The sequence below is a fragment of the Aphelocoma coerulescens genome, chromosome 4A (genome assembly GCF_041296385.1).
Source record: "Aphelocoma coerulescens isolate FSJ_1873_10779 chromosome 4A, UR_Acoe_1.0, whole genome shotgun sequence".
NCBI classification, from domain to species: Eukaryota; Metazoa; Chordata; class Aves; order Passeriformes; family Corvidae; genus Aphelocoma; species Aphelocoma coerulescens.
In genome coordinates this window covers 2,766,814-2,788,322 of record NC_091018.1, presented here as the reverse complement: position 1 = coordinate 2,788,322, position 21,509 = coordinate 2,766,814, and the positions used below count along the sequence as shown (strand labels likewise).

General features: G+C 40.5%; 1 protein-coding gene across 13 annotated transcripts in view; it reads left to right on the top strand.

Moving 5' to 3' along the window:
* The window catches only part of PCDH11X (protocadherin 11 X-linked), a 436,859-nt gene that overhangs the window by 191,320 nt on the left and 224,030 nt on the right, over positions 1-21,509 (top strand). For 9 of the 13 annotated variants that reach the window (XM_069015029.1, XM_069015028.1, XM_069015030.1 and 6 more), the window contains one exon: positions 8,826-8,897. In XM_069015029.1, coding sequence (XP_068871130.1) covers positions 8,826-8,897 — 72 coding nt within the window. Of the gene's footprint in view, positions 1-8,825; positions 8,898-9,828; positions 11,902-21,509 lie in introns of those variants that run through there. The other 4 variants (XM_069015036.1, XM_069015038.1, XM_069015037.1 and 1 more) reach the window with 4 other exon arrangements.

The following is a 21,509-nucleotide window of genomic DNA, read 5'->3' as shown; positions in this document are numbered from 1 at the left end:
TGAATTTTATGTGACCTTCTTCCAGAAAGGCAGCATAGCAGACACATTACATAGGTCAGCAAGTGAAATAATTCTGTAATGTTATTATTTATGTTTAGCTAAAAAAAAAATGGTTATAAATTTATGATTCTTCTTGAAATAGAATGACTATTCCCTTGACAGCAAACTGCAGCAAAACCTGTGACATCAAGGTAGAATGTTTCCTGTGACTTCAGAAGGGATTTCTGACAGAGAGGGAAGATGGGGTTGGTATAACACAGGAGTATTGGGGGAAACGTGATGGGGTTTTGTGGGCATCTGTGATGGCACTTTCCTATTAAGAACAAGTGAAAGAGAATATCCGTATTGTTTTTTCTTGATGGGAGGCTGATGTGCAGAGCTGTCCAGGGAAGGGAAGAAGCAGAAGCAAGGCTGACAGGCACCAGTTTGTGGTTAACAAGAATGCAATACAACTTTTAAAGGATTTTACTAGAATAATATGGGGATTTTGGGCTCTGTCCTGACCACATGTAAAGTAACAAAGGACTCATATATTTTTCCCAAGCTGTGCTGCTCCAACCCCCAGACATTCCTGGCTTAAGTGGGTGATGGATCCTCCTTGCACCGATGTGCCTTGGAGCAGCTGGAGCCACTCTTGCCTCCCCTCACCCCTGGGGACTCCCACCTGCCTCCTGCTGCTCCTCACTCTTTTATGAGTCACATTCTTTGCATCCAGTCTGAATTCTGTGCCATAGGTTAGGATAGAGGCTGAATAATTTACTCAAAGTCACGATAAGGAAAAATAAGAGCATTTCCAAGCATATTTCTTTATCTCTTGAGGGATTATTTATGGTAGGGGTGCCTGTTCTGGACACTCTCCTGCCACCTGAAGAACGATCTGACTTTTTATTTTGCTTCATATACTGAGAGCTACAATATGTACTAGAAAAATCAAACATGTTTTAGAAGACGAATACTCACAGCTGGGGATAAGGAATATAAATAGGATGACATCAAATGAAAAGAACTGATGATCCAACAGGGCTTCTATAGATCATGTTGTCTAATGTCAGGAGAATTGCAGATTAGTCTTGCTGCTCTTTATGAGTAAGCCTATTTTTCAACTTTCTGGTAAAATCTAATTTAAGGTGGCACATTTTCCTTAGTTCTGCCACACTTCAAAGCTTAAAGTGTGGAGGTTGGTCAGCCATTCTCCCCTGGCTGTAATCAGTGTGTGAGATTCCCGTTCAGGCCTTTCACCAGCAGCCAGGTCCTCGCTACTCCTGGCTGACTCTGATAATGTAATTTTGGTTTGCTTGATTAGTAAAAAAACTAGGAAGCCTTAGCTTTTAACAACTTTATCCAATTCAGACTTAATGTTCAGAGAGAAAGAGCAATTTAAATTGCAAATGTCCTTTATAAGAAGCTGGATTTCTGTAAAGTATAAAACTTAGTCATGCCACAGAGAAAGAAAATGACAAGCCCTGGAAAAAAAAAACAAAAAACCCCCCAGATTTGGACAAGGTGGATCCGAGCAGGGGCTCCGCTGTTTTTCCTGAATAACCTACTGAAAGAAAAACTATTTTTATGACAAGATATAACAAGAAATGTGGATTTTAACAACTCTGGAGAAAACATGCAGGAATATAAAATGTTGTAGTTTTGCTACCACGTACTACATTTTTAACACGATGCTTTATATCTGAGTCGCAAAACGGATTTGTGTACATTTATATTCGTTCTTTAAAAGCTAAGTAGAGCTCAGGCAAGTAAAACAAGCTGTTTGATATGATGTTCTTTTTTTCCCCCTTTCACTTGGTGTAAGAATACCTTAGCATCTAATGTCACATTAGTTTTATATATGTAAATACTTTCAAGCCAGAACATGTAGTGTAAGCATATTTTATCAGCTATTACCACTAAGATTTTTATATATATGAACTAAAAAAAGCTCTGTGTTTAGGAAATTTGAAATAATTTTTTCTCCTTTAGGATTATCTGAATTTGTGGGAAAGCCTCCATTCTTACATCAGAAAGCATTTAACTGTGCATTGATTAAGAATTTATTTATTATATTTGAAATCTGGGGAACTTGCTTAAGTTTGTAAGCAAAGATGTGCAAGATAAAACAGAAGGATAACACAGTTTCTGATTGCAATTTGAATGTGATAAAATCAGTTGTGCAACAGTCTTCACTAGCTTATTCTCACAGGCATTTTTCTTAGGCATTTCAAACTGCTGCTGTTCCTACAGGGAGCTTTAGGATAAATCCGTATAATTCCTGTGCATGACATTTTGAAAAGACCAGAGCTGTGAATATCACACCTGATTGCTTTTCAGTCAAAAGCTTTCATGTGCAGAAAATAATGTTTCAATTAAAAAAAAAAGAGAGAAGAAGGAGGTCATTCATTTGACATTACTACACTGCATTCAAAATCGTCTACAGGAAAAGAAAATTAGAGCAATTTCAATGGGCTGCTGACTCAGAGCTGAATAGACTCCAGCATTTGCATCACCTGTTCAAAAGATGGATAAGCCACAATTCTAGTATCAAATTCCTGTATCAGCTTGTGAAACTTGGTGGTTTCAGTCTCTTGTTTTTTTGCAATTTTGCTACTGCTGGTTACTGAGCACCTGGATTTATTCTCTGTTGTTCCCACTTCAACTTTGTCATCATGTGGTGTCCAGAATATGCAATTCTTTCTCTACTGGAGTTTCAGCTGGGAAGATACTGTCTAGGAGCGCAAATACAAATAGCAGGTGGAAAGAATTTCTCCACGTGAGTGACTTTGCTTTGGGCTTTTCCATGTGAGCTGTATTTGATTTACAATTAAAAGTATATATATATGTGCTTGTAAGATTAGTGAGCATTTTAATTTTTAATGCTGCATACACTATCTGACATATCCCTTGGGATTCACAGGAAATCCTTTCTCCTTGCATAAAACCAACAAGATGCATTTACCCTAAAATTGCCCTTGAAATAGAGACTTTTTCTAGTAGTATTTAGACTAATTTCTCCCTAATGACATCTCCTTTGTGGTACAATGCTTGATTGTTGAATCCTGAGTTACAGATTTGGGTTTTTGCTTGTGGTTGGGTTTCTTTACAGAGCCATGAAGAAAAAGCATTTGCCCAGTGAAGATTCACCATGTAGGGATGGATTTGCCTGCTGGATAAAGAACATTGTTCTTCTGGGGATGACCTCCTTGTGCAGAATGATAGTTTTATCCTTCTCTACATCATTATGTTTGCTGTACAAAAATCCTGCTGTGCTACATCATAATAACATGTAATCTTCTTGCTCAGTTTAGCTGAGATTTAAGGAGCCGCTGCTCATGGAAGCAGTTTTCTAAAGTCTGATCTATAATTTACCAGAATCAACCAGGCAAAAGAGCAAGAGGCTTTAGAAGAGGGATACAGCCCTTAAAACTCTTAAATGAAGATTAGTTTAAAGTTTTACAATCCGGTACAGAACCATCTGGCAAATCTCATGTCAGGCTTTGTTAAACCTCTGAGCATTCCTGGTGTGCTGCACCCCACACCCTGCCTTTATCTTCCATTCCTCTGCCTGCTGCCCTGCACCAGCTTGGCTCAGAGATAGATTGGAACAAAAGAGGGAAATAAGTGAGCCAAGGGCTGATTTCCCTACAGGAATAGTGGAACAGCTGTGGGTGTGCTGCACCTCTGGAAATCATGGCCTGATGCTGGATGTGTACTGGGTGATTTATTGCAGCTCTGAGGAGGTACTTGTAATGCAAAAGCTGCCTGTTGGCAGCACCATCAGAGACTTGCTGGGTTAAATTGTGGCTTTGGAGCCCAAGGAATTGCTGTGAGGGTGTAAAGCCACATCATGGGGTGTTTTGATACTTTCAGACATGGAGCTGCAGTTGTTAAAGCCAAAGTAAAAGCAGTGTAGAAGTTGTCAGTGGTGATTCCAGGTTGCTGTTTACTCTGGAAAGCCAATTGTTCCCATCACTCCTAAATTACATATACGGGCTATGGACTTGTGGGTTCCTCACTGATATCTCCACAAAGGGATTTTTATCTGTGTATTTATTTGTATTTCTGTCCTTTGGCAAAAGGCAAACCTTTGTTTCTCGAACACAAAGCAAAACCCTTCCCTTAGGAATCCTTAGGGACATCTTCATTTCAGCTGTCCTGTGGCTTTATTTACATATAAACACATAAATCTTGGAAACTCAGAACAGAGTAATTTGATTTAGCAATCTGTTACATAAACCTATACTATTGTCACTAAAATTAACCCTTCTGTTCACCTTTCACATGGAGGATCTTGGGAGACAAGGGCAGGACTGCAGGAATCCAATTACCTGAAATCAACTTAGAGGCAAGAGGGAGGCATTGTTAATGGAGATAATCTCCTCCTCGGGCTTCCAGGGTTCCTCTGTCTCAGTGCAAAGACATTCTGCCTGGACAGTAAAATCAGTATACCTGGTTTCCTGATTAAAATGTGGGACAGGAAAATATTAAAGAGCGCACTTCCTGTCTAAAAATGTAGCTTTTGGCAGTCAGAAGTTGCCCCAAATAGATAAACATTTGCAATCCCAACTATATTATGATAATGTAAACATGGCTGATGTACAGCTTACCAAATCTCTTTTGCTGTTTGTTTCCTAAATTTCACTTCAAGCCATATAAGTTTTCAGTTTTAAGATTGTTTCATAAAGTTTTGGGTTTTTTTTCCTTTCCTGTGAAGTGCAGGAGTGGGACACTTGGAGTCAGACAATTTTAATGCTGCTGTAGCAGTTTCCTAAGGCGCCAGAGGAAAATGCATGGTATTATCTTGGAATTTCAGTCTGCTTTTGCTTCTCATAATAATCAATAACCATTAGAATTACGGTGGTAGCATCTGCCTAGGTAATTCTAGGGCTTTTCCAGAAATCAGAATAGGTAAACCAAGGTTGTTGTGTTGTAACTTTTTGTTTCTCCTTTTTAACTCTTAAAAAAGTCCAGATTTCCTTTGAAGAAAAGCAAAAACTTGTCAACAGAGAAGCAGGATGGAATGGAGGTAGCATCTATCCAGCTGAACAAATCCAGTATTTAGTATTAGAATGAGAACTAATCAGTTTGAATTATCTCAAATGCACCAAAGATCTCCCCTCATGTTTCAGAGTGAGGACCACTCTGAAGCATCCAGATCCAGCATTCCATTAAAGACAAAAATGATACCTGACTCAAGACACTGACTTTCATAACCTTTAAAATCTAGTTTACAGTTAATTTTCTCTGGTAGGTTTTGGAAGCCTGGATATTACCTGTCAAGTTGTCACAAGTAATTATATGTTTGTTAACTTATTGCTCCTAATAAACAACAGGAAATATTCATGATAAGTTTCATTTTCCTCTAAAAAAAGAATTTAATATCTGCTTTGATTAAATATTAAAGCTTTCTTTTGCTGTTACAACCAGACAGAAAATTCCAAATATCAGCAAAATATTTTGTGCACAGTCTTTTTCCTACCTGGTTATTATGCTGGACTTTATTGATTGCTAACCCCATTGATCAGGGTAATTTCTAGGTGGTCAGGTGGAAGACTGATGGGACTGGCTGTATGATGGCTCAGCAAACCAAAACTTTTTTTCATATTGAAAATACCTGAAAATTGGACTTGATGTAGACAGGAGTGCCTGGCCTTGGGGAACAGTCAAAATTATTGCATTTCCCAGTGGACAAAAAGGATCACAGAGATAAAGGAAACTTTCAGAGCCAGCAAGATTTTCTGTGGTTCCTTGTCTTTTTTTTTGCCTCGCTCGCTGCCTGTACCACAGCAGTGACACAGATGTCAGGTAAGGATTTAGAGCAAAACGTGTCTCCCTCAACTCCTGCAGAGGGGGAGATGTCAGGAGGAGCTGGATGAGCTGGAGGAGCAGAATCAGCTGCCCAGGTATGCCCCGTGCTCGTGGAACAGCACTTGGCTGTTACAGCAGTGACAGGTGGCTCGTCAGACATGGAAAGAACCTCATTTATTCCACCAGTCAGGCCTGCCTGCTGGAGAAACTGTAATTGGTGCCTGTACAAGGGCTGAGGGAGCTCTAATGGCACTGCTGGAACCATAATGTAATATCCAGGTTGAAATCATTCCATCTTTATCTCATTATGAGCACAGTTTTCTTCTATGTGTGAAACTTAAATGTCAAATTGAAGAAGTGGAGGGAACATAAACAAAAGACTGTGGGCGCAGTCTATTGTTCCTTCAGAGGAACTGGGGAAGCTGCAGAAGGCTGTAGGAAGATGCCCCAAGCAAAATGAGGGAATAAAGGCTTCCAGAGACTTCTCAGTTTTAGTAAGAGCTTCTTTATCCGTGCTGGAAGAAGCTCCTGGGATGATTCTCTCATTCCTACATCCTTCTTTATAGCAGAGAAAAGAGAACTTGTGGGTAAGTGCTGCTGGTGTGATCCACTAGCAGTGTGTGTGTATCTCAGCGAGGGCTGAGTAAGGAGCTCTCTCTGTACTCCAGGTGCAGCTGCTGTAGTAGCAGGTAGCTCAGAGCAGGTTTCACACGTGGAGAGGTGCAGCTGCCGGGCTGGAACTGCAGAGGATTTGCCTCTTGTCACTGGTGCAGGCACTGGGTCGGTGTCAGCTGCCTTCTGTGGGTTCACAGCTCGTGTAGAAGGTATTTGTCCATGCTGGACAGTGATCATACAAATACCCTCCTGGGTTCTCTGTGGCAAAGCAGATCTGCATGTAGGGCCTTTCATTTCTGGAGTTCTGAAACAGCAGTGCACATCTGGAGAGAGAGCCACGAAGATGTTTCCCATGTGAGGCAAGTCTGTAGGGATAAAGGAGCTACTGCTTGCTTTTGTCCTCCTTCCCTGTGCTCCAGGAGCAGCCTGCTGACTGACCCTGCAGTCTGCTTCTTTCCACTCTTTCTGTGTGTTGTCCCTGTCTCCTGATGTTTATCTTCAGAGTGGGGTGAGAGGGTCTCTTTAGGTGCTTTAGGAAGTATAGGAGGCTAAAGAAAATTCATCATTAAGTTCTTTGGGGCTTCATTAAGCCATATCTGAGATTTGGAATGTGGTTTCTAGTGTTACTCAAACACTTTGTGTTGTTTCACCTAAATGTACTTCTGCCTCTATTTTCTTCATATAATCATACACTTGTTTATTCATTTTTGTCTTGGCTCTCTGAGTGGACAAATGTTGTATAAAAAAACTTGTGTGAAATGCCAAGAAAAACTATTTCTCAAGAAATAGCATGATTTTTAATGTCAGTTCCTGGCAGGCTATCCCATGTGGAATTATTATGGTATCTTAGCACCAGAATTGATATGTTTAATAATTTTCATTGTGTGTTTGGGTCCCTTTGACGGCTGATGATTAAAGCAAGATTATAAGGTAGAAAGAATTTGCTTTTGAACACATGAAAAACACAACCTTCCCTTTCCAGATGCATTCATTTTAACTCTGTTTAGCATTCACTAAATCTGTGGTTATTTCTTTTTTCTTTTGAAATGCACTTATTGTTCTATTTCAAGAATGAATCATATTCCATTGCTACCCCAAAAAATAAGATAACAAAAAGTGGTAAAAATTGTTGCCTGTAATCTATTATTACAGGCAATCCAACCTGCCAAAACACAACTGCCATTTAATAAGGGTTTGTTTTTTTGTTTTTTTTGAAAGAAGCCCTGTGAATGCTCCATGCAAACTGAAATTGCCCACAAATTCTGTATTAAAAAAACAATGCTTCCTTTTAAGCAGCCATAGTTTGTTGTGAGTGACAGAAAATCCAATGGCATCTCTCTCCTTTCCTTTATCAATCCTTGAAGTCTCCATGGACATTTAGATCACTCTGATGTGAGACCTGGATAATATGATATTTGTATTAGACATTGTCAAAGGCAGTGTTCAAAGGGTAGGACATTAGGGATGTATTTCAGGAGGAGGAAAATCCTGGTACTACTTAAAAGTATTTCAGCAGAGGATTTTTTTTTTTTTTTTTTTTTTTTTTTTTTTGTGAATGCCACTGTTTCTGTTTTATGACAGAACAAAAATTTAGGGATATGAGACTTGTATCCTTTACAGCAAATTTTAAAGTTCCCTCACTGGAAACACATGTAGAGAAAATTAAAAGGAGCCACCATCCTATTCAATGCTCAGCCCCAGTGACCAAAAATCTTACACATTTGTGATTGAAACAGGGTGATTACAGTCATTAACAAGTAATTGCAGGATGTTTTGATATTGTAAAAAAACAAAGTGTGAAGGATCAGAAGTCTTCTTCTTTGAAGACCACGTTAATCTATTTGATTATACGGATTTTTCATTTGGAGTGGTCGTTCTTAAAACATTGCAAGTAGTGGGAAGTCAAGGAGCCAGAAAGCCTTTAACTGTTCTGTCTCCTGGCTCCAGCTCTGAAGAACATTAAGGAAAGACAAGGGCTTTTGTCTGAAAACATGGCTCCACAACCAGATGAAGCAGCCTTTAAAAGAGTTTTCCATAAAATTCCTTTTGATTCATCCATTTAAGTTACAGTGAGCATAACACAGCCTGGGCAGGAAACAGCAGAAAAACCAGAGCTGAGTTCCCTCTGAATTTCTGCTGCTGAACTTTACTCTGGAGGCAAATTATTTCATATTTTTGTCTGAACTTCTTATCTGGACACACAGATGAAGGTGTGTATGCCCACACCTTGAAAGATAGAGCAACTCTATATAAGTTACTTAGCTGGAAAAAAAAGTTCCCTAAAACCTACTCCAAATGTGTGCAGTCCTGACACATTGATACATTAGTGTATGGATTTTGTACCTGTTTAATTCCCTCAGAGGAAATTAATGCTGAATGCTAACATAATCATTGACACGTGTTTTCTCTCCTAAAAGCACACAAAGGAAGTGGGAAGGCCACAAACTCCTTTGAAAGAAACAACCTTGGAGCCCTGGACTCAGCCACAGGTAGGCTGGAACAACTTTTCTGGTAACTAGTTTTCTGTAATGGTGGTTTCTGTAAGTATTCATGGAAATAACCTGCAAAGAAATGTTGCAGCTGTGGTTTTTCTGTTTATGTCCAAATGATTTGTTTGGGTTTTTGGCTGCCCAGACTATTGGTGCTGCCCCTTCAGTTGAAGTCTGAGCTTCTTTTTAAGGGAGAAATTTTGGCATTATCTTGCCTTCAGCTTGTACTTCGTATGGGCTTAAAAACTTTGCAGAACTCAACAGAACAGAACTACTTTGGTGGTTTTATTGGTGTGTCAATAAACTGGGAGCAACACTAAACGTGGAGAAATGAAGTGGTGGAAGTTTGTTGTTTTGAGAGGAAGGTTTGAGAGATCAACCTTTTGCTTCATGAGGACTTAACCAAGAATGAAACAATAACTAATCATGCAAGAAGGGATAAAGAAATGTGGATATTAGCATGAAATCTTTCTTAACACAGAGTGGCTTTGAATGTTTTGGCCTTTGTAGTTACTTGAGCAAATTGTTTATTATAAATGTTTTATGTGCAGGAGTTCAGAGCCGTTTTTGCTGTTTATTCCCTGTGTATTAGGGTAGCGTACTGCACATGGAATATGTGGCTTCAGAGGTGATGTGAGGGAACAAAAGAAGCAGGCAAATATGAAATCCTAGAAGTTGGGTTTGTTCTAGAGGCCTCTTTACTCCTGAAGCTTGTGGCAAATAAGCATAGGAATTTAGAAGTAGAAATGAAAAAACCTCACACCTCTGTTCCTGCTAGCTCTGCTCATGCCTGAGTGCAATTTCCTTTATAAGGTGCAATGTGCAGGCTTCCATGGGCCAATCTATAGAACTGATTAAAATATAGAAGCTCTCAACTGATAAATTCTTCCCTGCAGTCACAGATATGTGGTATTTATGTTTGTGCATGCAGAGAGGAGATGGCTATCTGCAAATCTGCAAGCCTGGTGTTGCAGGGAAGTCCCCCAGCTGCTGCTCTCCAAAGCACAGGATTTTCCTTCTTTCCCAGATAAGAGGCTCCCAGGTGCAGTGTGCGTGTCCCTGTCTCCAGCCCCTGCATGGCCAAACCTCCCAAATCCTCCATCCAGGCAGCTGCTAATCACCATAGTTAAGCCTCATCGATCTGTGTCTGCAATCAATGATGTTTATGTGCAGTCCTGCAGGGGCTTGCTGTGGTCCTCAGTCAACAGCAGACATTAACTCACGTGCAGGAACAAACTGGAGGGAAGTGTCTGGTTCCAGCAGTTCCTGTACAGCTGATGGAGCCTTGAGGGAGGGCTGATGGGCTCCTCCTGTTTCCTCACCTACAGTGTGAGCAGGAGCTTGGAGCTGGGGCCAGGTTTTGGGTTTTTGGCATAGGAGAGAGAATTTTGGCTTCCGAGTTGAGAGAGAAATTGTTGAAGCGGCTTGGTCCTGTGGCTGTCATTTAGTGGGGCACTGGTGCATGAACAACATGGGTGACAGAGGTGAATTTTGCAGGTACTTTTCCTTGGTGGTTTGTGTGACTGTTGCCAGCAGTCCTGTCAAAGAAATATTCTGTTGCACTGTCCCAGTGCTGATGGGAACCACTGTTCTTGCTGAGCATTCAGACCATCACCGTGGTGTTGGATTGCTTCTGAAAGCTGCATTTGCCACAGCTGTACTTAATAACCACAACGATTCCAATTCATAAAGTATTTTTGTCATTCCTATTTATTTTCAATTTTTAAAAAGTCTGGTTTTACAAACAAATACGTAAAAAGAAGCTACTACTAATATGTTTTTTTTTTTATTTCTTGGAGAAGAGAAATGTAATCAACAAAATCAAAAACTGCTGGAACCATTATTGTAGCAGAAAATTAAATTAGTTGTTAATTCTTTCATCGATGTAATTCTGGCCACTGCAAATCCCTCCTTAGGTATTTTGTATAAAGTGAGTAAAAATTCATGGCATGGATAAAAGCTTTGTCTGTTTTATGAGTAACAGGCAAATGATCCAAATGGTGCTCATAAAGCAAATGGTTCCCAGCTCTAAAAGGAGGAGAAATGTATTTAAAAGCTGCTGGAATGAACCACGAGTAAAGCCAATTCCTCTGTACAAAAAGGTGTTCTCTCCCTGAAAGTTTTCTGAATCCCGCACACAAGGGAGAGGCTCACTGCTTCTGTCTACTTAATAATAACAATAAAAAATCATTGTGTGTGCTTGGGCTGCTCAGAGCTGCTCAGTGCTGAGAGCTGCTGTGGGATGTGCTCTATCAGCAGAGAGAGAGTGGAACAGCCGAGAGCACGGCTGGTGTGCAGGGCCAAGCAGGCAGTGGAGCAGAAAGAACCACATCTGGCCCCGATATCAGGGGGGAAGAAGCTGGTACCCATTAGCAGCAGGGCAATTTCACACAGAGGTTACAGTCTGGGGAAACAAGGAACAGAGCTCTGTGTGCCCAGGGAGGGAGGCATTTGTGCTGCCATGGCTCTCACTTGCCTTCTTGGCTCAAGATTTGATCTTGGAAGCAGCCAGGTCACAATTAGACAAAAAAAGAAGAGCACTTTGTCAGGCTCATTTCTTCTTCTGTGTGGTGGTGTTTTTGTTCTTGATTTTACAGTTTTGGTTTTTAGGGGTTTTTGGCTGTTGTTTAATAAGTTCACAGAGCAGTGTGGCATTGACATTGTGGGAATTCTTTTTTCATGGCCGTGCCTTTTAACTTGTAGTTTTCTGCATCTTTTCCTGTTAACTCAGTGAATGGAAACTGATGTTACTGCCTGGAAAATAAAGTATGAGAGACTCGTTCCAATAAATTTGGGACGAGACCTTTGCAGATAAGGAACATGTGTGGGAGTAGTTGCCCAAATAGACTTGTCATTGGTTTACAAGCTTTATTTAAATGCTAAATACCATGTATTCCTGTGGTTATGTTTTTGCTGCTTTGCCTGATTAAACATGTAGCTGATAAACCCTGTCAAGGCTGTTCAGAGCTACTGCGGTTAAGATTATGTATTTATAGTCTTTATATTTACAGTCCATTATAAACAGGACAATTTAAAATCAAAGTCGTCTGTGATTGTTTAAATTTTTGATGTTGCTGATGCTGAATTTTGTGTGGCAGTGGCACGAAATAATATTGATTACCATGATTCTGAATCAGAAACAAATTGTTTCTCCCAGACTTTGGTGAGGAGGGGGTTGTTTTCTTCTCCCAGGTAACAACTGACTGATGAGAGGAAATGGCCTAAAGGTTTGCCAAGGTTTAGATGAGATGGCAGGAAAAACTTCTTCACTGAAAACACTGGGATTAGGCTGCCCAGGGAGATGGCGGAATCACCATGTCTGGAGGTGTTTGAAAGGTGTGTGGATGTGGCACCTGGGGACACGGTTCAGTGGTGACCACAGCAGTGCCAGGTCAGTGGTTGGGCACAATGATCTTAGAGGGCTTCTCCCACCTTAAAAACTCTGATTCTATCATTGCTGGGAAGATGAATCTAGAGAGAGACAATAGGGATTTACCACAATAAGAAAAGGATTAAGTTTAAACTGCAGTAGTGGCAAATTTGCCAGCATGACAGGTACAACAAAACTCCCACTCTTCAGTAGCAGAATATTTCTGATTTGATTTTTCTGTGACTCCTACATTCCTGTCTATTATGTGTCTCCCTGAAACACTTCATACAAGTGGTTCCTAGAGGTGTTCAACAGGATAAAATGTGAGAAGGTGGTGTTAGTGCTGTAGCTTTTTATTTGTTTATTAATTGTAAGAACTCCAAGTGCTTTTAGTCACGGAAGATAATGGCTAAAAAGCCAGGATACAGCTGCATTAATCCTCCTGGCCCAAATGTAGCATAATTACTTTAATGAACACATTAATTTATCCCCTCTCCTCATGCTCTTCCTCCTTCACAGTTCACGCTGTCAGTGGAAACTGAGACAATGATTACCTTCTCCTCAAAGTTCTCTGGGAACAAGTTGAGTGTCTGAGGATGATGATTTGCACACTCATGTGTGTTACAATAAGCCATATCTCACACCAACAGGGCTTTATTACCAGCTGGTGTAAAGGTGGGGCATTCCACAGCACCGAGCATCACAACCAAGAGCAGTAAGATACAGACAAAATGCAACCATTTGTCTCTCAAAAGCACAAGAGGATTCTTCCAAATCTAAAGTTTTATTTTCTCTTTGTGTGCAGAGCACAGTCCATTTTGGGGATTTTTTTAAGCAAAATTACTTTTTCTGGAAAGGCAAAACCACTCAGACTCAAATCTAATTACAAATGATAGAGCGTAGGGTTTTTTTTGCTCAATTTTAAAGAATCACTTTATAATCTTGGAACAGTGGATAACAACATCACTAATCCAATATTTTAGCAGTAAATACGTTTGATGATGGGAATTGCTACACTAATCTTATATCCCTCCACAGTATAGTTAAGAAATCCACAGGGGGTTTTACTAATCAGTTTTTGTAAAGTAAATCAAGTCATGTAATTCTCGTTCCCTCCAAATGCCCGGTGATGCAGGCAGAGCCATATGCAGCACTTTTTGTTCTTTTCATGGTTTTGAACCCTAATCTGCAGCCAGGCTTTCCCCTGAGTATTTCTGGAGAGAAAAATCTCCAAGCACTCTCTGACAGAGATGTCTTATTAGGGGAGTTGGCAATTCACCTTGTTCCCCTCACCCGCCGTGCTGGGAAGGGTTGGAGCGAGTCCACCTCCTGCTCACAGGCAAAAAGCTGCCAATAATAAATATAAGTAAATAAATATAATCCAACCACATTTGCTACTCTGCTTCTGATACATATGCTTGAAGGTACTTATTTAGGCACTCATTTCATTGACAAGTGAGATTTATTGCAATATGGCTCGTGGTTTGATCTTGGCTTTAAAAACACTCAAGATTAAAATAGGTTGTTTTTTGTTTGCTTTTTTTTTAATTAAAAAAAAGTGGTTTAAATTAGGAATGAATATTAGCAACTGTGATTAACTATTTAAAGAGAAGCAATTAATAAGAATTCTGTGTGTATTTTGTTCCTACAGTTGATGGGTATTGAATTATTTTTCATGGAGTCCTGGTGTGCTCTGTTTTCTTAGGTCACAGCTTGAGCCTTTAGGACTCAAAAGCAAAGTCAGAATGAAAACAAAGCTTTATTCCTGGTTTGGTGTCTTCAACACAAACTAGCCACCTAACCAGATTTTTACAGTTTATTCACACCCAGGTTATATTCAGTATTTAGAACCTTTGTGCTCAAAATATTCCCATTTTATTTGGCGCCTTAGTAAATTCAAACATTCCTTGAATTTATTTCTTATTTAATGGAACTTCAATTGTAATCCTGAGTGCTAACACAAAAGACTGGGTAAATTAAAAAAAAAAAAAAAAACACAAAAAGGCAAACAAAAAACAAACAAACAAAAACAACCAAAAAAACCCAGTAGTAAAAGACCAGATCAGAGTAGAAGGTGTGAGGGTTCTAAATGCAATTAGAATCACCTGCATAAATATCTGAACTGTTTTGAGCACTCCAGTCTTAAAACCTGATACTTTATCTCTTCAAATGGAGGCCTCACAAGCTTGGAGCCAACAGAAAGCAGACAGTTGGTTTGACCTGATCTGAGTATCTGCAGCTATGAAATGACATTTTATTAAGAAATTTAAGAGAAAAAAACCCCACACTAATTATTCCTGACCTCCTGAACAAATAATGTATGCAGAAATCAAGGTACAGGGCTGGAAGGTAACTCAGTGGAAAGGGGCACTAACAATTTCTTGCCTATTGATAGTTTTCCCTGATTTCCATTAATATGGAATAGAACACCACCAACTTGCCACATATAAACCAGTATATCAGCCTGTAGTAGGCCACTGGGAGTATTCAACTGTAAAATAAAAAAAGTAATTACAAGATGTTTGCAAATAAAATCTTACTTCTAATTGAATCAAGACTTTGCAGTTGGAGTAGGGTTGCTGAGATTACCTGGCCGACTGGAAGAACTCTGTTTTTATTAATCTAGTAGGATTTCAGACAGACTTGGAAAAAAAAATTGTATATTTTTGTAAAGATCCAGTTTTGCCATAGTGCATGGACACTGGAGGTGAGTCGCTGATGTAGCTGAAAAGTCACTCAGAGAAAATAAGGACAAAAAGAAGCAGACTCTCAGAGCTGTGAGCACTGAATTTGCTATTGATTTCAGCAGGGGAGACTATTACAAAAGCAGAAAAGAATTCCCATTTCATTTAAGTTTATCTGTCTGTTTTGCAGACCGGCCCGTGATTCTATGATAAAAAAACCACTCAATTTGAGCCAATATAGAGTTCTCCCTCGAGTTAATTAACAGCAGCGAGGCGTCCCCAGGCAGTTCCCGGGCAGCGCTCGGTCCGGCAGCAGCAGCCGCCCCAGGGGCTGCGTCCCCGGCGACAGGAGCTCGGTGCGCTCGTCTCTGTCAGGCTGCTCCGTGTGCTCTCACAGCCCGAACGTCAGAACTGCTCCGTGGAAAATTAGCCCACAGCAAAGGCTTCAGGTCCTCACTACCTTGAAATATTTAAATGGTTTCTAAGTCATTCCCCTTGTAGAATGTCTTTTTCTTTTTTGTGCTCGGTGACAGCAGTGTTGTCTGCCTAATTCCTTTGGCTCACACGGTTAAATCTTTTCTTTCCTCTTGCTTCTGACATGTCAGTGTTGCTGTTACAGACTCGAACAGCAGTGTAAAGAGGAAAGAATTGGTAGGAGGAGCAGGGAGCTCAGCTGTAGAGCATCCCTTGGACACTCAGCCCAGTGTGCATGAAAACAGGTAACCCCAGAAAGCTCCTGTCAGTGTGCATCGGGCTGGGGCTGCAGGAGGGAGCTGTGCTGCTCAGAGCAGGCAGGGGATTTATTCTCCTTTTCCTCACACTGAGTTGGAGGAGATGGGCATTCAGCAGTGAAACATCCAATGACATTGTTTAAAAAGGGCAGGTAGACAGCTACTCCTTCATCCTGGGAGATGCACGGAGTCCTGTCAGTGTCTGAGTAAATCACACGGGCCTGCTTTCAGAAAATGTAGATGAGATCTGTGAGGTGCTCAGTTATCCATGGGGATGCTTGGAATGACTCTCCTCCCCACAGCATTTCTCTGCCATCACCCCCTTTTGGCGAGGGAGCAGAGACACCCTCGTTATTTAGGAGAAAGCTCCGAGTATCAAAATCATTAAGTTGCATTGGACTGTAACTTCCTTGCTCTGAGCTGTGCTCAACATGCATAAATCTTGAAATGGAAAACATAAATGAGCTGTGATTCATTGAGGTGTCCATTTTCCAGTGTCCACTTGGCTGTCACTGGCAGTTAGCTGCAAAGGGAGGCAGGGGCCGTGCACAGGAGCAGATCCACCCTCTCCACTGCCCCACTGTGTAGGGATTTATGTATCTGGGAGTGAGAGGAGCAGCCTGAAAAGCCTTTGCAAAGCATGAATATAAAATCTCTCTGGTGTTGTGTTTTAAATCTTAAAAATGGTATTGGCTCCTGTGTGAACCTTTGCACGGAGAGTGTTTGAGGGAAAGCTTCTGGAAGCTTTGGGCTTTCAACTCTCAGTTGATCTCCTGAGGTTTTCTTTCCCACACTGTTTTTAGGAAACTTCTAACCATCTTTTATTGGTGGTGGTGTTTTTGTTTGGTTGATTGCCTTTTTTTTTTTTTTTTTTTTAGTGTAAACTTTTCTAGTGTTTAGTAAGAACATTATGTCTTAATTCCTGGTGAATTAGCAACACAGGTTTTTTCTTTCTGGATAGCAAACACAAAAGTCTTGTCTGCAGGAGTAAGCACTCAGTTCATTATGTGAGGTCTTCACCTGCAGAGGTTCTCCACAGCTGTGATTCTGTAACACTGAATATTTTACTATTGGTCACAAAGAATGAAGGCCAAAACCCAGTGCTGGGGGACAAATTATTCACCAATGCCATCAGGGCTCCCAGTGCACACCCAAACTCTCTCATACATCTTCGGTGCTGAAAAGAGATTTTGACTGAGTTTAGTTAACTGAACTGTGGGATTTCACCAGTCCATTAAGCTAAATGATTATTGTTTTGTGTCTGTAGTGGAGATGGTGGCTCTGGGTTGCCAGGTCGCTCGCCCTCTCAGGCAGCTCCTCATCTGCGAAATCAGTTGTTTTTCTTGAAGGATATTTTATGGTCTGATTAGTTTTTTGGCTGAAAATTGTTGCACATAAAGCAGATATGCTCCAACTCAGTGCCCCAGTGCCTATATGGTAATGGGTATTATGGACTCATTCAATCCCAAATGAGATTAACACCCCTGCTCTCTCCATCTGCCTTTGAGAAAGAATCCAATAAATAATGAGGCATACGAGGGGAGATTATCAGAGTGAGCATTTGCAGTGTGTTTTTGTTTCTGCAAGGAGACAGGAACCCTCTCAGAGGGTGCAGTGGCTGCTGTGCCACTCAGGGTATCTCTGTCGAGTCCTTATAGCCCAGGGCAGCACTGCCCTGTAAAATGGACATTTCTCACTCCTCAGGCTGTGACTCGTGAGTTCACTGGGCAGTAAAGCTGCACGGGGCTTCTTGCTAAGATTTTATTGGTTTTCTTACCTAAAAGGGATTTCAAAATGGAGAAGTAGTGAAAAATAAAAGGTGCTGTGGAGACTTTGTCTATTCTGACAGCTTTTGATTCAAATTGAGATGCTGAGCTGGCAATGTCAGCCTGGCCACAAGGCTCCCCTGCCTGTGTCCCCTGGTCTGCATCCAAGTGTCTGTGCAATGTGTGGGGACACAGATGTGCCCTCTTGTAACTACTTCAACAAATGAGATCTTTCTCCAGATCTCTTTTTATTTTCCTTTGTGTTGTCCCATTTCAACTTCCAGTTGTCCCCTATTTCTGCAAAGCAGGAGCCATTACTGATTTTCAGGCCACAGGAGTTGAAGCTGTTTCTGTCCCTCTGACTGAGCTTGCCTCTGTCACTGTCCAACAGCACAAGTTTGTGTCATATTTGGAGACAAATTACAGGGAGTCTCAAGAAAATGATGGCCTGGACTCAGTTGCCACTGAAATGGTGTGTCCAGCCTGCATTCTGCCTGCTTGGAACTGAAGGACACAGATGAACAGCAGAATCTGTGTGCTAGCTCAAAATGTGCTTAAAATAGGTTTTTATGATACGCTATTTGTCTTTTCTTAGAAAATGAAATATTTTCGTTTGGCAGCTAACTCTGCCTTGAAGATGGGAGTTTATATCATTCTTTCTATGGATGAACTTATTGATTTGGAAGGCTCCTACAGCATTCTTCCATGCTGTTAGGAATTCAAACTGGGTTTTGCTGGAATTTTGAAAACTGGTTCTAATTGAGTTGTTTATTAAGTTGAATTAGTGAAAACACCATTAGGAAAGAGTGCCAGGCTCCAGAGAGTAGATGTTGGTGCTGCAGATCAACACCTGCAGTTTGGAAAATGATCACCAAGACTTTCCATTTTGGCTTAGTTTTGCAATGCCTTTATGCTTTCCCAAGTACCACAGTTAATTCTTGTGCACTGTGCTGTTTTTCTAACTCTAACAGATACTAGAAGTTTCCCAGACTCAGAAAAGAATTAATGTTGCAAACACTCTGACAGGGTTGGTGTTTGTAGGAGAATTCATCATCCCTGAAAAGATGCATATTCCACTGCTTTGCTTCTAAATCCATACATTTCCACAGTACTTTGTAATGCCCTGAATTTCACTATATATCTGCAGTACAGATGGTGTAAACTATGAACTGAGGCACAAATTGCACTTTGTTTTATTTGTCATGCCCTCTCTTTGTGCTGCTGTTCTCCCTCAGGATTTTATTCTAAATTCCTCTTCACTCTTCAGCAAAGATTCACATTAAATACTCAAGTTGCCACCATTTGTGGAAACTTCCTCTGCCAGGGTGCCCACAGTCAGTTACTGCCATGGACAAGATTAGTTCTAGGTGCTTGTGGTTTTTTACAGTTAAAGGTTTTCGGGGCACTGTCATCCTAATCTGAAGTATTATTACCAAATTAATTAATTATAAGTTACCAAAGTATTTGCAATATGGGGACATTTCTAATACTGGGTTGTTTATCTGGTAATATTTCATACTTACATTTTTACACTCTGAATTCCTAAAGTTATTTCCCTGTAAGAAAACCTGATCTTTGCAGTGTTCCTCTGTCATGTACATGTTAAAATTTTCTCCTTCCAAGTTTGATTTTTGGATATTAAGGATCATTTTGCAGAATTAGTGAGGTTGGAGAACATCTCTGTGCTCACCAGGTCCAAGATCCATGGTGGATTCTTACGCTTTATATGTGCTGATTTGGTTTCCCTGGTGAGCAGCCTGCCCAGGAGGTGGTGGGACGAGGCACTCGGGTCTCAGTGAGAACAAGGCTCTTGGTTCTTTTGAATTCTAATTGTTTTTTCTTTATCTGCTTTCATATCTTTGCCCAGAACACAGATTTTCATCTATTTAGGTTAAAACAAGGATGTTTTATGATCTTTTTCATTCTTTCTATTTCAGGATTTACAAGTGTTGTGATTTGGAAACATCTGAACTTTTTTTTTTTTTTTTTTTTTTTTAATTGTGAAGAGAAGCAGTGAGAGAGGGAGAGTTTGCTGGATTTCTTTTTTCAGAACACAGCTAAAACGCTCGGCTTCTGGGCTTGGCAGTTTTACAGCAACTTGATAAAATAAAAATAATCGTGCCATCGCTATTTTATCTTCCCCCTTTCAGATGTGCTTCCTTCAGAATTGCTTCTTTCTTTCATATTTGTGGCACTGTGCTCAGCAGCGTGGCAGGCTGTTCACAAGCTCTGCCAAGCTGAGGATTTGAGAGAAAGTAAACAACTCGGCTGGAAACAAGGATAGCAAGGGTTGTGTAGACTCTAAGCAGCAGAGATATGCTGCTGTATTAGACAAGAGTTCACTTAATGGAAAAATGCTGCTTTCCCCTTCGAAGGAATGAATCTCTCTTGCTGGCCAGTGTAATACCCAACACTCTGTGCAGGAACTTCTCTATCGAGTTTTTTACAGCACTCATCCTGATTGAGGGGAAAAAAAAATCTTCAGTTAGAAGATAAAAAAACCTTCAGTTAGACAATAAAACAATATTTATTGGGAATAGCCACGTGCTGGAACCGCCTAGAGAGACTGATAGAAGGAGCTGGGAAATTCCCTAGGGATCTGCAAGATGGACAGTAATGGAAGGAGATGTTTCCTCTATGTAGAATAGCTTTTCCTCACATATTCCTCAAATACTAGTTTACTTGCAAGTGATATTTATTCTGTCAGCTAGAAGTCCATTAGTGATGCTTTGCTCTAGCAGATTTTAGTTTTGGTAAACAGGCCTGATTTAACTCAGCTGGTTCTCAAGGAATTTGTGTATAACTCCTACCCTCCCCAAACAGCAGTGAGATGAAAGACTACTTAATTATCTTCCTAGAGAGGAGGTGGGGCTTAACTATTAAGAAACATCTTAAAAACATTGTCTAGTGCAGTTTTTCTGAGGGATAAAGATTGCTGTTGGGGGATTTCCCTCCTCCTGCCTCCTCTGTGCTGTTCCTGTGTAGGCTCTAACTCCCTATGCCATGTCTCCACAATCTGAGATGAAGCTCAGAATACACCCCAGATTTATTACTTTTTTTTAAATTATTATTTTTATTATTTTTAAGTTAGTCCCTAGCTTTGTGAGGGACATCTGAGACATCTGTGTTAGTTTAAGGGATTGCAGGTAACTCATGCTATATATTTTGCTGAATTAATTCATCCCTCTGGGAGGCATACTTCAGGTCTTCAGGGATAAGTTTTCACTGAAAGACCTTAAGAGATGTTGCTGCCATTTTTTCCAGTGATATCTCTTTTCTTTAGAAACCTCAGGATGTGCCTGACACTGTACATTTAACGTAGTGCTTTTCACTTGCACTCAGATATCAGAATTATTGGGCAGCATGACTTAAATAGGTGCCTGTTATCCTTTCCAGCTTTCTGGACAGGAGAATTTTTATTCCATTTATGTAATGTCTGGAGAGATGATATTTTTTTAAAATGAGATGAGGCAGGTACATCTTAAATGTGTTTTAATAACTACCAAAACACTTATACAGGTTCTTCCTCAGTGATCTTCCTTCTCCAAATAAACCAAACTCCCTTGGAAGGGAAGGGTGGCGGTCAGGATGGTCGGGAGAGAGGTGCAGAATGAAGGGGAAGTACAGAACAGCGTTTTTGTGATATTGTAGCAGAAAGAGGGCAAACCTGTGCTGGTACGTGGGGATGTACAAAACAAAGAATGCAGCGGAAGACCAAACAAACAGGGCTGCAGAAAATAAATGCTTCTGAATTAGTCTGTTTAGCCATGATAGATGCCTTGTCAACCTGCTGCACCTAAAAGCTAAATACATGAGTTGGAGAGGAAAAAAAAAAACCAATTGAAGAAAATCAATCATTGGGGTGTAGACTATTAAATGTTGACAACTGGTAAAGGCTGGTTATTCTGCTCTGAAACTTTGGGGGATAGCAAAGCGCCTTTGAGTAAACACAGACTCTTAAAATCAAAAATGAAAGTTTGTTGTTTTTCTTCATGGCATGATATGTCAGGGGCCAGTATTCTCGGAGACTGCTACACAGTGTGAAATTACTGGTTTACTCA